The 16,034-nt window shown below is 47.7% G+C and overlaps 1 protein-coding gene across 1 annotated transcript in view; it reads right to left on the bottom strand.

Moving 5' to 3' along the window:
• The window catches only part of pcdh15b (protocadherin-related 15b), a 2,356,722-nt gene that overhangs the window by 887,802 nt on the left and 1,452,886 nt on the right, over positions 1–16,034 (bottom strand). The window contains exon 11 of the mRNA XM_072478931.1: positions 9,277–9,432. Coding sequence (XP_072335032.1) covers positions 9,277–9,432 — 156 coding nt within the window. The remainder of the gene's footprint in view (positions 1–9,276; positions 9,433–16,034) is intronic.

The raw sequence follows: 16,034 nt of genomic DNA, 5'->3' as shown, positions 1-16,034 counted from the left end.
GAAAGACGCACTTTGTGCGACGTAAACGGACTCCAGCCTCTGGAAAGCGTCTAAGTACAGCCTCCAGATTTTCCAAATGTTCCTGCTCCGACGTCCCTGTGATCAAAACGTCATCTAAGTAGACAGTGACATGCGGTAAACCTCTCAAAATGCCCTCCATAACGCGTTGAAAAATAGCACAGGCAGAGGATACTCCAAAGGGCAAACGTGTATATTCATCCAGGCCCCAGTGTGTATTAATCGTTACATATGGTCAGGAGGCAGGGTCCAGCTCCAACTGTAGGTAGGCGTGACTCATATCTAATTTTGTGAATGAGAGTCCACCTGCAAGCTTTGCGTAGAGATCCTCCATGCAAGGCATTGGATATTGGTCGAGTCGGGAAGCTGTATTCACTGTAAGTTTATAGTCGCCACACAAGCGAACTGTGGCATCTAGCTTCATTACAGGTACAATTGGTGCTGCCCAGTCAGTGAAACGGACGGGCTTGATAATACCCAAAGTTTCCAAACGAGTGAGCTCCCCTTCTACCTTCTCGAGCAAGGCGTAAGGCACCAGGCGCACCCGGAAATAGCGCGGCGTGACTCCTGGTTCGACTTGGATACGGGCTACAGCCCCTTTTATTTTCCCCAAACCGGGCTGGAATACATCTGGGTATCGTCCGAGCACCTCAGTCAACCCTCCAGAAACTGTTTGGAGGATGTGCTGCCACTGCAAGCGCAAATGGCGCAACCAGTCCCGACCCAACAGGCTGGGCCCATGGCCACGCACGACGATAAGTGGGAAACACCCCTCCTAGCGTCCATAAACAACAGGAGTCATCGTAGTTCCTGCGATGTCCAATAGTTCCCCCGTGTAGGTGGCCAACCTGGCCTGTGTGTCGGTTAATGTAAGAGTCTGTATACCCTGCTTGATGCGGTTGAATGTTCACTGGGCGATCACGGAGACCGCTGCGCCAGTGTCCAACTACATCTCAAGCGGGTGACCATTGACCCGTACTGTCACCTTAATGGGGGCCACACGGGGAGCTGCCACACAATGCAGCTGCAGGCATTCGTCCTCCGTCTCCACGTCCTCAGTAGTCGCCGCAGGTTCATCCACATGGAAGGTACGGCCCCTGGGCTGGTCTCAGTTTCGGTCAGAACGATGGCGCCTCTGGCGTCCCGGACCGGCGTCCGCGACGAGGTCGGCGCCTACAAATCTGACACGGACATGGCTCCTCATCCATTGGTTCTGGAGAAGGCTCCCTTCGGGGAGGAATGTCCGACGGCTACTGCCGTCGATCCGGACGTTGCCTTGCCCAAGGTGCCGCAGGAGTGCGGGGGGGACGTTTTCGGACAGAAGGGGTTGCACCCCAAGGCATGCACTTCCATTCCCTGTAGCTCCTGCACTCCTCGTTCTGCACTCTCTTGGGACAATACTATTTGAATGGCCTGTTGAAAAGTCAATGTTGGCTCAGCTAACAACTTTCTCTGGGTGGCCGCATTGTTAATACCGCAAACCAAACGGTCACGTAACATTTCTGACAAGGTCTCACCATAGTCACAGTACTCCGCAATCCTGCGTAGCCTGGCTCGAAAGTTGGCAAGCGATTCACCTGGGGTCCTCTCAGCGGTATTAAACCGGTAACGTTGGACTATCGTGGACGGGGTTGGGTTAAAATGCTGCCCCATTAAATTCACAAGTTCATCAAATGTTTTGGTGTCCGTCGTAGCTGGGTGCGTAAGGCTCCTAATCACCCCAAACGCATGCAGGCTGCAGGCGGTGAGCAATATGACCACCTGCCGCTCGTTTTCGGTGATATTGTTTGCCCGGAGATAGTAATGCATCCGTGGTGCATACTGGTTCCAGCTTTCCAGCGCAGCATCAAAAACATCCAAACGTCCGTACAGAGGAATGGTGTAAAAGAAAACAATTTCCAACGTGTATCCAACAAAAATCCAGGGAGATGGCTTCAGCAGTGGAGACCGCTATTCACTTTAACCCTTGTCGCCAGTTTTGTGAGGGCCACGAAGGATCCAGCACGAGTTTCAAGGATACAAAGAAATAACATTTATTTACAATAACATATATATACACAACAGCAGCAACCTCGCTTGCTGTTTACTCCTTCCTGCTGGTTCCAAACTGGCCAGCTTTATTTATACTGCTAATGATTTCTCCGCCCCCCTCATTGGGGAAGCTCATACTCCCACAGGATTGTGGGATTGTCATTAGATCCCAGCTAATGGTAAGCAGACAGGTTATAACAGTTTATTTTCACTTAAATGTTGCTGTCCCAATTGTGCAAGGACTACACAGATTTCTCGGCGTGATGGGGACGCATAAAGATAAGCAAGATCATCAGTTGACTTTCTCATGTTTGCAAAATAACCTGGACTCTGCTGGGCTTAAAACAATAGTTTTAATTCTTTGGATAAAGGAAAATTAGCCAGAGTTCCATTCCTGATATGATTCTCGGTACAAAATATGGGGGGTATACGGGAAAAGTGCTAGGCTTAACTGTGATACTTCCCAGGATTAAATGGGTCCCTAATTCTCAGATCTAATGAAAACGTTTTAGGTGAGAACAATTGTCAGAACTGCCGATAGTCACTTAGCAGAAGAGAACATGACAACCGCTGAAAAAAAGAGACTCCCTGTTGAAGCCTTTCACCTTATACTCATCAGGACTGATTCACAAGAGTACCAAATCTTAAAGGGAGCATCAATTTATATTACATGAGAAGACGCTGCTGATTGGTTGGCAATTGGTTTCCGACTGGTAGAGGAATTGCAATGGAGAATGCACCAGGTAATAGTTAACTGACAAGTTTCATTTAAATTCAAACCAGGCAGGTCAATTTATATTGGTCAAGGCATTGCTATGGGGAATAAATCAGGAAATGGCTGCCTCCAAGTTTATAGTCAGTTGAAAAATGCAAATGCACATGGTGCGAGATTCTCATGCCGCCCCTATTGTGACCGGTAGTGGGATCTTCTGGTCCCACTGCTATCATGGGATTTCCCATTGAATACACCCATGCCACCGGGAAACCACCAGGGGTGCATCGTCAATGTGACTGGAAAACCCCACCATGTGCGAACAGTCGGAAGATCTCGCCCATGTTCTTTCTGTTTGCAAAAGACAGGGCCCTGTGTGTGAACATATGTAGCTTCAAGCATGCATAGGTGAGTCACACTGCAATCCAACTGTTAATCTTAAATTGGGTGTTAGTGTAATTCTTTGTGCAATCAGGATTGTTTTGTAAGTGATATCCAAATGTTGAATCATATCAAATGTTGAACAAGCTCTGAGCTTTGCAAAGACAGGCTGGCTTGAGCATGGTCAGTATTTGCCTGTTGTGAACAGCGGGAAAGACATGCTGTTTGATACAATCCACAAGTCATTGGCATGTACAGCCTACTGACACTCGCATTTCATTGACATAGGAATTCATATACCACATTGCTTGTTGGACGATTTTTGCTTTCAGTCTGTAATGGTTTTCACTGTAGATTCATCAGGATCTCAAGACTTCTCTGCAGATTCAGAAACCAGCAGGCAGTAAACCTTTTTATGGGGAAAGAGAGAGAAAGCAACTCACAGCTTCTTCTCTCAGCGTCCAAGCACATTCTGTTTCCTCATGTGTTCTCTGAAAACATCCCACCTGGTAGGACCCAATCACTGATTTGATTTGATTTATTATTGTCACATGTATTAGTATACAGTGAAAAGTATTGTTTCTTGCATGCTGTGCAGACAACGCATACCGTGCATAGGGCAGGAAGGAGAGACTACAGAATGTAATGTTACAGTCATAGTTAGGGGGGGCGATTCTCCCAAATGGAGCCCATGTGTTCGCACCGTTGTGAACGCCGTTGCGTTTCTTGACGGCGCGAACTGGGCCCGGTTACGACCGATTTTGTCTCCCACAGAGGGCCAGCGGTTCACGCAGCTCCAGCCTCCCTTCCCGGTGCCAAATGGGCACCGCGCCAACCTGCACATGCGCGGGGGACTTCTTCTGCGCGCCGGCCTTGACTGAACATGGCGTCGGTGTTGAGGGGCCGGCCGCGCCGGAAAATAGGCCCGGTGGGGATAGAGGCCGGCCCGCCGATCGGTGGGCCCCGATCGCGGGCCAGATCCCATCGGAGGCCCCCCCCGGTGAAGGAGCCCCCCTCCACCCCCCACAGGCTGCACCCGACCGTTCGCGCAGAGTTTCCGCCGGCAGCAACCAGGGGTGAACGGCGCCAGCGGGACTCTGTCATATCCGCGCGGCCGCTCGGTCCAACCGCACCTCGGAGAATCGCGCGCCGCCGTCGGGGCATTGTGGCCCGGTTGCGCCGATTCTCCGGCCCAGCGCGGGGCTCGGAGTATTGCCCCCAGGGTGTAGGGAAAAGATCAATTTAACACAAAGAAAAAAGAACAAAGAAAGGTACAGCACAGGAACAGGTCCTTCGGCCCTCCAAGCTTGTACCGACCATGCTGCCCGTCTAAACTAAAATCTTCTACACTTCCGGGGTCCATATCCCTCTATTCCCATCCTATTCAAGTATTTGTCAAAATACGTTCAAATACAAAAGTATTTGTTGAATACTTTTAAACGTCACTATCGTCCCTGCTTCCACCACCTCCTCTGGCAGCGAGTTCCAGGCACCCACTACCCAATGTGTAAAAAACTTGCCTCGTACATCTCCTCTAAACCTTGCCCCTCGCACCTTAAACCTATGCCCCCGAGTAATTGACTCATCTACCCTGGGAAAAAGTCTCTTACTATCCACCCTATCTATGCCCCTCATAATTTTGTAGACCTCTATCAGGTCGCCCCTCAACTTCCGTCGTTCCAGTGAGAACAAACCGAGTTTATTCAACCTCGCCTCATAACTAATGCCCTCCACACCAGGCAACATCCTGGTAAATCTCTTCTGCACCCTCTTGCTTTTTATGTGCATGTAAAAATCCTTGGAATTTTCCGTAACACAAGGTAGGTCCATTCAAATGTCTGTTGGCAGCAAGGAAGAAGTTGTTCTTGAGTCGGTTGCTGTGTGACCTCAAACTTTTGTCCCTTTTTCCTGATGGAAGAAGGTGGAAGAGAGTATGTCCGGGGTGCGTGGGGTCCTTAACTATGCTGGTTACCTTTCCGAGGCAGCGGGAATTGTAGACAGTCAATGGATGCGAGGCTGGTTTGCGTGATGGACTGGGCTACATTCAGAACCTTTTGTAGTTTCCTGCGGTCCTGGGCAGAGCAAGAACCATACCAAGCTGTGATACAACCAGAAAGAATGCTTGCTATGGTGCATCTGTAAAAGTTGGTGAGAGTCGTAGCTGATATGCCAAATTTCCTTAGTCTTCTGGGAAAGTAGAGTCGTTGATGGGCTTTCTTAACTATAGTGTCGCCATGAGGGGACCAGGACAGTTGCTGGTAATCTGGACACCTAAAATATTGAAGCTGTCGACCCTTTCTACTTCGTTCCCACTGATGTAGACAGAGGCATGTTCTCCTCTACGCTTTCTGAAGTCGATGACAATCTCCTTTGTTTTGTTGACATTGAGGGAGAGATTATTGTTGTCGCACCAGTTCACTGTTTGTCACCGGGCAGAGTACAGTCTTTGGCCAATCCATTGGCCACCAGCCAACCAATCAAACTGAATCCCTCCGATCCCTCAGGTGCCATAAAGTCTGATTGCTTCTGTTCAAACTCAAAATCTTCACAGCACAATGTACTATCTTGCAACTTTTGAGTTCCTCATTTCTTCTACTCAACTTAAAGTCCATTAAATATCCATGGATCAAAAATGATGACAACAAAGGAAAATAAATGGAAAATAAGGGAATCAACAGGATGGGTCCTGACATACAAAACCATTAAACTTTGCTGAATTCAATAACAATAACAAAGAAGAATACAGCACAGGAACAGGCCCTTCGGCCCTCCAAGCCTGTCCCGTCATGATACCAACCTTTGCCAAAACCCTCAGCACTTCCTTGTGCCATATCCTTCTGTACCCATCCTATCCATGTGTTTGTCGAGATGCCTTTTGAACGCTGTTAATGTATCTACTTCCACAACCTCCCCTGTCAACGTGTTCCAGGCACTCACCACCCTCTGCGTAAAAAACCTGCCTCGCACATCTCCTCTAAACTTTGCCCCACAAACCTTAAACCTATGCCCCCTGGCGACTTGATCCCTTGCCCATCCACTCTATCCATGCCCCTCATAATCTGTAGACCTCTATCAGATCACCCCTCAATCTCCGTCTTTCTAATCAAAACAGCCCGAGTCTATTCAGCCTCACCATATAGCTAACACCCTCCAGACCAGACAACATCCTGGTAAACCTCCTCTGCTCCCTCTCCAAAGCCTCCACATCCTTCTGGTACTGTGGTGACCAGAATTGTGCGCAATATTCCAAATGCGGTCTTACAAGATTCTATTCAAATGTACCATGACGTGCCAGTTTTTATACTCAATGCCAGTCCAATGAAGGCAAGTATTCCGTATGCTTTCTTGACTACTTTGTCCACTTGTGTTGTGGCCTTCAAAGATCTGTGGAGCTGCAAGCCCAGATCTCTCTGACTGTCTATATTCCTAAGAATTTTACCATTTACTGTATATTTCCCCTCTATGTTCGACCTACCAAAGTGCATTATCTCACATTTATCCAGATTAAACTTCATTTGCCATTTCTCTGCCCAAGTCTCCAACCTTTCAACCTATATCTTCTGACAATCCTCAACACTAACTGCCACTCCACCAACCTTGGTGTCATCCGCGAACTTACTAATCAGATCGGCTACATTTTCCTACAAATCGTTTATGTACGCTACTAACAACAGAGGCCCAAGCACAGATTCCTATGTAACACCATAGTCACAACCTTCCATTCAGAAAAACACCCTTCTACTGCTACCCTTTGCCTTCTGTGACCGAGCCAGTTCTGTATCCATCTTATGGATCCATCTATGATGCCGTGTGACTTCACCTTTTGTACCAGTCGGCCATGAGGCACCTTGTCAAAGGCTTTACTGAAGTCCATGTAAACAACATCCACCGCCCTCTCCTCATCGATCATCTTTGTCACCTCCCAAAAAAACTTGAGGCACGACTTCCCTTTCACAAAACCATGCTATCATTTATGAGTCCATTTGTTTCCAAATGGGTTTAAATCCTGTCCCTGAGGATGCTCTCCAATAATTAACCGACTATCGATGTGAGGCTCACCGGCCTATAGTTTCCAGGATTATCCCTGCTACCTTTCTTAATCAGCGGTACCACATTAGCTATTCTCCAGTCCTCTGGGATCTCACCTGTAGCCAATGAGGATACAAAGATGTCAGTCAAGGCCTCAGCAATTTCCACCCTTGATTCCTTCAGTATTCTAGGGTAAATCCCACCTGGCCCAGGAGACCTATCTACCTTAATATCTTTTAAAATACCCAATACCTCCTCTTTTTCAATGTTAAAATGATCCAGACTGTCCACATACCCTACCCTAGAATCATCTTCCACAAAGTCTCTTTCTTTGGTGAACACTGATGCAAAGTACTCATTCAGTACCTCGCACATTTCCTCTGGCTCAACACATAGATTCCCCCCACTGTCCTTAAGTGGTCCAATCCCTTCCCTGACCACCCTCTTGCTTTTTACATAGGAATAGAATGCTTTGGGATTTACCTTAATCCTACTTGCCAAGGACTTTTCATGACCCCTCCTAGTCCTCCTAATTTCCTGCTTTAGTACCTTCCTACTTTCTTTATACTCCTCAAGGGGTTCGACTGTCCCCACCCTTCTAGGCCGTACAAAAGTTTCCTTTTTCTTTTTGACGAGGTTCACAATATCCCTCGTTATCCAAGGCTCCCTAAACTTCCCATACTTATCCTTTGTTCTCTCAGGAACTTTCCTGAATTCTAATCAACTGTCGCTTGAAAGACTCCCACATGTCCGATATTGATTTACTATCCATCAGCCGCACCCAATCCAAATTTTTCAATTCCTGGCTAATGTTATCATAATTTGCCTTTCCCCAGTTTAGCATCTTAACGTGAAGGTTGCCCTCATCCCTGTCCAAAAGTACCCTAAAACTTACAGAATTGTGGTCACTACTCCCAAAATGTTCCCCTACTGAAACCTCAACCACCTGTCGAGGTTCATTCCCCAATATCAGATCCAGTACTGTCCCTTCCCTAGTTGCACTGTTAATTTTCTTAATGAAGCCAAGGAATAGCAAAAATCTCGGGATACCTTGGAACGAAAAGATTACGACAGTCCTTATTTTGCACTGCTGGAAGGAAATCAAGAAGTCTGTTTTATACAGCACCGACTTATCAAAATAGCATTGTAGACTTCACATGATGACTTCAATCTTTGATAAAGCACCCTACTTAAGCTATTTTGACATGTAAATTGCAAAAGAACAAACCGACTCGCTGAAAATGCGATTATCCTTCCCGGGGTAAATTTATTTGTACACATGATTACAGGTTTAACGGGGCACAGATTTGAAATGGTTACAGTAAATTAAAATGATTACAGAAAATGATTACCAATTTGCCAGGCTGAGAAAAGAGAGTAATAATAAAGAAACTGCAACTAGTTTATTACTTTAACTCCAGCAAAATCAACCCTCAGATATCCAGCCTCAGAATGCTCAAATATGTTATTTTACTTCCAGCAAGTAAATACTTCACCAATATTTTGCTCAAATTGCGATTAGCGGTGGTCATACAATCACCTGAATGAGACAACATTCTCTGGATGATCAATTAGGCTGCCTGATTTTGCTTTGTCGCTAACAATTGTGTGTAAATATACCCTGTTCTACTTAGGCTGAGCACCATGCCTCAATTCTGGAGTAAGTAGTAATTGAAATATTTTTAGGAGGCTTTTTGAAATTTAGTTTTCAAAAAGTAACTTCAATAATTCATCAATTGGTCGTACTTTCTACCATATCGCTGCTTTATGTCACAGCCTGTTTCAAGGTCTGAAAATTTAATTTCCAACACAGCAGAAGCATTTTCAATGCCTTTCAAGTTCTTAGTTCATTGATTTCGAGACACACAAGCACATTATACTGATTCATTACTTGTTTTACTGGGAAGAATTAATTAGTCTTGTAGTTCTGCATTTTCAAGTGGAATAATGTGCAGCTTGATCTAGTCTGATGTACATACAGCTGAACACTCAGACTCTGGAAGTGTCTACTCTTACAAATGTTAACTTCACAGATATTTAATTCAAAGAACATATTTTTGAGAATTGCATGCCAGATAATCCATCAACTGGATTTTAACACTGACCTCATTAATTTCCACATGGTATCGTGTTTGCTGAAAAGATGGAGAGTTATCGTTTCGATCCCTTACTATAATTCGTACTTCATGTTTGATGACACTCCCAACTCGCAAGTTCATGCAATCGAGCACAACCACAATGGACTGGATATTTGACGGAGGCTATTAATAATGAAATAAAAGGAAAATTTCAGAGTCAATATTTGTCCAAGATGTATTACACTGATCTTACTCTCATTGAAACATTCCAGTTTTTCTGAGCAACAGATAATGAAAAAGGGGCAAGCAACCACTGATTGAAGTTGTCATATGCCATCAATAACACCTCAATGCAAAAACCTTGAGGCTATTTAAATATGATCAGATTAATGTTAAAATAGCAGGTCCTTTTAATAATACGCAAAAAAAAAGCTTTTTCTGGATCTCGTGAATATTCAGAGGGCTGCAGCACATTTATCTTTCTCTTGGTTAAACTCACATTATGATTCTAATTTGAAACTTTGCAGTTCTCAAAAAAATTTCCCCGCTTTGTTGTGGACATGTGGTTATTGCCGAAGACTACCGGTTACAAAATATAGATAATAAAGATTATTATTATTCTACTCCATCTGTTAAAAAACATTTTCTAGAGGGGTTGGCAGCGCGGATCAATGGTCTGCAAAAATCAGCTCCTAATTTTTAATTCCCCACGTAAACTTATATCAATCCTTTGATCCCTCCATGACTATGATTACACTTTCTAATCTATGGCTGTTGTATTAAAGATAACCTGCTGGTTAAGCTGAAGTTAAAAAGAATTTAGTGCCGAGTCAAACCGATGAGACCAACACTCTTGCAGAGATTTTTCTAGCTCATAACTTTAGTACGCATGACAGTTTTCTGTGTCACGGTGCTACCTTTGCATTAACATTCTGGACATTCAGAGGGACAAGGGAACAGCAGCACACTTCATTTTAAACAATAAGTAAAGCTGGTAGAAGCATTATTCAATGAGTGTGGGAAATTTCAATTCTAAATACATCTTCAAACCATTCCCGTACCTGCTGACCCGAACAGGCGCCGGAATGTGGCGACCAGGGTTTTTTCACAGCAACTTCATATTTGTGACAATAAAAGGTTATTATTATTAGAATTGTGACTGAAATTGGCAGGGAGTAATGGTTTACTCACGTTCATACTAAATGAATTAAGAGACTAAAATGATAAATAAATGGTGCATAAGGGCATGCTTGGAGCAGGAGCAGGCATACCTAAAAATGGCGAACCTGGTGAAGCTGCAACACAGGACTAAGTGCATGACAAACAGCATAAGAAGCAAGTGATAGACAGAGTAAGGCTGCCTACAACCAACAAAGCAAATCTAAGCTCTGTCACATACAGCCGTGTATGGTGGTGAGCAATTAGACAAGTAACTTGTGGATAAGAGTCCACAAGTATGTCCACCCTCAATGATGGGGGAGCTCAGTATACCAGTGCAAAAGACAAGGCATTTGCATTTGCAATCATCTTCAGACAGAAGTGCCAAGTGGATGATCCATCTCAGCATCCAACTGAAATCCCCAGCTTTGAAGACGCCAGTCTTCAGCCAATTAGATTCACTCCATGTGATGTCAAGAAACAGTTGAAAGCTGTTCTGCAGTTGAAAACGGAATCCTGTAAAGGCTGTGGGCCCTGGTAATAGCCCAGCAACAGTACTAAAGACTTGTATCGCAAAACTAGATGCTCCCTCAGCCATCTTGTTCCACTACAGCTAGAACATTGGCATCTACTTGACAATGTGTGAAATTGCCCCGGTTTATCCTGTGCACAAAAAACAGGACAAATCCAACCCAGCCAATTCCATCAGTCGACTCTCAACCACCAGCAAAGTGATGGGAGTATATCAACAATGCTATTAAGCAGCTCTTGCTCTCTGACACTTAGTTTGGGTTTCTGCCAGAGCCACTCAGCTCCTGACCTCACTACAGCCTTGGTTCAAGCATGGACAAAAGAGCTGAGCTCCTGTGATGAGGTGACATCAAAGGCAGCATTTGACTGAAAGTGGCATCAAGGAGCCCAAATAAAACCAGAGTCAATGGGAATAAGGGATAAAACTCTCCATTGGTTGGAGTCATAGCTGGAAAAAGAAAGATGCTTGTGGAAGCCAATCATCTCAGTCACAGGACACCACTACAGGAGTCCCTCAGAGTAATATCCTTGGCCCAAACATCTTTAGCTGATTTTTTAATGACCTTCCTTCCAACATAAGGTCAGAAGTGAGGATGTTCACTCATCTTTGCACAAATGTTCAGCGCCATTCGTGAATCCTCAATACTGAAGTGATCTTGTCCATATACAACAAGACCTGGACAATGTTCAGGCTTTGGTTACATTCCTGCCACACAAGTGCCAGCAAAAATTAATCCAACCATCTCCCCTTGACATTAAATGGCATTACCTTCATTGAATTCCCCACCATTAACAGCCTGAAGATTACCCTTGACTAGAAAATAAACTGGACCAACCTTATAAATACTGTGGCTGCAAGAGCAGGTGAGAGACTGGGAACTATGCAGAGAATAATTCACTTCCTGATTCCCCAAAGCATTTCCACCATCTACAAGGCCCAAGTCAGGAGTGTGATTGAATCCTCTCCAATTGCCTGGATGAGTACTGCTTCATCAACATTCAAGAAGCTCAACACCATCCAGCGCAAAGCAGCTCACATAATCCATACCCAATCCACCACCTTCAACATTCACTCTCTTCACAACAGACTTATAGTTGCAGCAAAAGATGCACTGCAGTAACTCATTAAGGCTCTTTCAATAGCACCTCCCAAACCCGTGACCACTAGCATCCAGAAGGACAAGAGCAGCAGATGTATGGGAACACCACCACATTCGGGTTTCTTTCCAAGCCACACACGCCATCTGGACTTGGAACCATAGTGCTGTTTCTTCACTGTCGCTCAGTCCAAATTCCAGAATCCCAGAATCTTAGCACTCCATTCCCCACACACACTCATCCCACCAAACAAGGTGACAGCACGAAGAGCAGCACCCCGGTTCACAGATGCAGAGTTCGAGACCCTGCTGGACGCTGTGGAGGAGATGCGGGCCATCCTGTTCTCCAGGGTGGGAAGGAGGATGCCGTCCGCCACCATACACCGGATCTGGGCATAGGTGGCAGAGGCCGTGAGCACCGTGGGCCCCACCACTAGGAGTGACAGCAGTGCAGGAAGAAGCCGTACGACCTCCTCCGGGTGGCCAGGGTGAGTAGACCAATCCCTGTCCCACACAGCTGTAACATTCCTCGCCCATCGGGAGGGGGACTGAACCACACCCGCCGGCAGTGTGCGTGCTCCCATCCTACACCACTGGTTGGTGGGCACAGGGAGAGGGCAGTCACCGAGGCGGAGGTCAGTATCAGGCAACCAAGTGAGCCCAGCTGAGTTGTGATGTCCCGATGGCACGCATGGCATGACCCCCACACCACCCCCTCACCACGCCCTTGACACCCCACACCCCCTTGTCACCATCCTTTCACCATCCCCTCACCACCCCAACCTGCGAACCAATCATACATCTTGTCCTGTGTCTTGCAGGATCACCTGGCGACAAGGTGGACCCTTCACGTGTCCCCCGCCCCTGACCCCAAGTGGATTCCCATGAAGAGTCGGCAACGGGCAGTGACGCGATCCCCCAAACACCAGCCCAAGACATACCGGAGCACCAGTCTAGGTACGACACTGACTTTCCATCACAGCTGTAACCAACATCCCAGAGACACTCACTTCAGTTGGGCATGTTAGTGCAGAGGCTTCAGGGGCACTATCAGGAGCGCACCACACACGTGCAGCGGTATATCAGGTGGAGGTAGGAGCCCCTGAGGGGGCGGACGCACAGAGGGTGGCCTGATCCCAGAGAAAGCTGCCATCCAGTTGGGTCTTGGGCTTCTAGAAAGGGCGGTCCCATCAATAATGGAGATGCAGACACAGAGCCGGGGACTACCTGAGGGGTTTTCAGCAACCATCCAGCAACTGCAGGTGCTGCTGGAGGAGTCCACCCAGGCCAACACCGCACAGGTGGTGTCCGTGGTGGAGGCCTTGAGGGCGAAGATATCGGCCATGGGTTAGGACGTCCAACGTCTGAGGGAATCTGTGCGGGAGGTGGCCGAGGCACAGTACAGGGCTGCCCTGTCACAGGCAGCTATGTACAAGGGCCACCTTGACATTGCAGCGGCACTCCAGAGCTTGGCACAGTCACTACAGGTTATGGCAGAGGGCAACAAAAGCATTGCCCGGGCGCTGGCTGACCTGAGCTGGCTGCCATTCGACCCATCGAATGGGCACCTACCCTCTGAGAGGGCACCCAAAACAGGCTCCTACCCTATCCCTGCAACGCCGTAACCCCACTTAACCCACGCATCCCTAGGCACCAAAGGGCAATTTAGCATGGCCAATCCACCTAACCTACATATCTTTGCACAGTGGAAGGGAACCCGGAAGAAACCCAAGCAGACACGGGGACAATGTGCAAACTCCACGCAGACAGCCAGCCATTGCCGGAATTTAACCCGGGTCCCTGACACTGTGAGGCAGCAGTGCTAACCACTGAGTGATGTAGCACAGTCCCAGAAGGAGGTGGCCCAGTCCATGTGCACGAGCATAGAACCCTGGTCGAGACGACAAGAGGCCTCCAGGACTGGCAGCGCCGGGTGGCGGAGGAGCCCCAAGAGTTTGCTCCGAGCGAACTCCCATCCCAAAGAGTAGCCCGACAGCCATAAGGCACCGCAAGGTAGGAAGAGGTGACGGGGCCCATGACGGTGACTCTCACAGGGGAGGTGTTGGAACACCACAGAGCCTCGGACTACCCCCTCTTCCTGCCCCTGGTGCATCTGTTGGGCAATGGGCAGAACAGTATTACAACATAATATGGGACATCTGAGAGACTTCCGGGCTTATCCAGGCCCAGTCATTCCAGAGGACGGCTGCCAAACAGGACTGATGTCACAGGGCGGGAATCGAAGCAGGCCACCTCCACTCCTGATGTACTGCCTGGGGATCCACCTAGACATAGTGTGAGGGCCCATAAGGCTAGAAAGATAGACAGCAGTTAAGTTGACACTTGTGCAGCCCCACAACCCAAAGCGATGTGCAGAGCAGGTGAATCAGCCCTGCTAAATTGCCAATTAATTATGGGCAGTTGTTCGAAGTGGACCCCAGGTCGGACACTGCACATTGCCCCGGTACCCCAGCCTTTCCTCTCCCTCTCAACCGAACCTCTTGCCCCCTGTGCACCGTCCCCACCTCCACCACCCCAAGGATTCAATGGGACCGTGGGATGGAATGGCCAGCAAGCATGGAGGTATCACCCAGGTGGAAAGTGCTACCATAGGCAGAAGTCAAATTTTGTCGAACAACGTTGAGCACCAGAGCTTATCGCGCAGTAGGTCATCATCATCCTCCATCCCGTGAACCAGCCCTGCTGTTACTGCTAACCCAGGGCCTGCACCCCATAGTGAGGCAGGTAGGAATCATGGAGAGGTTTGGTGCAGGGAAGGTGGTCAGGGGAGGGGTTGATCAGCTGGCGGTCATTGGGGTCGGTGTGAGGAAGTTCATGCCAATGGCCAGGCCCCGTAGTTGAGCACCATGTCCTGCCTATCCTAGCCCTCCTCCACATCCGACGAGACCTGGCGTTCATCCCCCTCTTCCAGCACGTCGACCCTCTGCTGTGTGATGTTGTGGAGGATGCAGCAGACCACCCCAATGTGGGGGACTCTCATAGCGCTGTACTGGAGGACTCCTCCAGAGTGGCACCTGAATCTCATCTTCAGGAAGCACAGCTCTAATACACCTCGTCGCTGCATGGGCATAGTTGCAGCATGTCCTTACATCGATCTGTAGCGTCAGGATGGGCATCATCAGCCACGACAGCAGCGGATACTGTCTGATGCCCAGGAGCCAACCCCTCATCCTGGGGTGTGCCTTGAAGGTGTCAGGAACCTTCGAGTGTGCCAGGATGAAGATGTCATACACACTGTCCGGGTATTGGGCGGAAACATGCATGAATTGCAGCTCATGGTCACTCACCAGCTACACGTTTATTAAGTAGAACCCCTTTTGGTTTGTGAAGACAGGCCTATCATGGCCAGTGCTCATCGGGAGACATGCATCCGATCGATCACCCGCTGGGCCTGGGGCATCCCGGCGATGGCGGCAAAGCCCGCTGCCGGGCATCCTGGTTGGCTCGGTCCACATTGAATTTGATATATTGTGCTGACCCGGCATATAGGACCTCCGTGATGGTGCAGATGCGCCTGTGCACCAAGGTCTGTGAGACTCCGGGCAGGTTTTTTTATTTTCTCTGATTTTCGGCTCATGTGCGAATCTCTGCCCAATCACGTTTCGGAAATCCGTGTCACAGGGTGGAAAATCCAGCCCAGCGCTGTCTTTTGATGGATTGTTTAGCTGAGGATCAATCTGCCCATTCATTGGATATAAAAGATCCCATGAGACATTAGTTGCTCAAGAGCAGGTGAGTTCTCCCAATATCCTATATTTATCCCACAACCATCGCAATCAAAAGCAGATTGCCTGATCATTCATCTCGTAGGTGCTTGTCTACAAACTGGATGCTATGTTTGTCGATGTAACAGCAGTGACTGGTTTAAAATGTAATTAATTGACTGTGAAGCACAGATAATTCCTGAGGATTTAAAACGTTCTGTATCAAGGCATTCATTCTTTCTCACTGCATTTCACACTTAACAAATTGAGCCAG

Source organism: Scyliorhinus torazame, chromosome 16 (assembly GCF_047496885.1).
Source record: "Scyliorhinus torazame isolate Kashiwa2021f chromosome 16, sScyTor2.1, whole genome shotgun sequence".
In the NCBI taxonomy this organism is placed as follows: Eukaryota; Metazoa; Chordata; class Chondrichthyes; order Carcharhiniformes; family Scyliorhinidae; genus Scyliorhinus; species Scyliorhinus torazame.
Note: the sequence above shows the minus strand (reverse complement) of the source record. Positions and strands in the feature narration are given on the sequence as shown.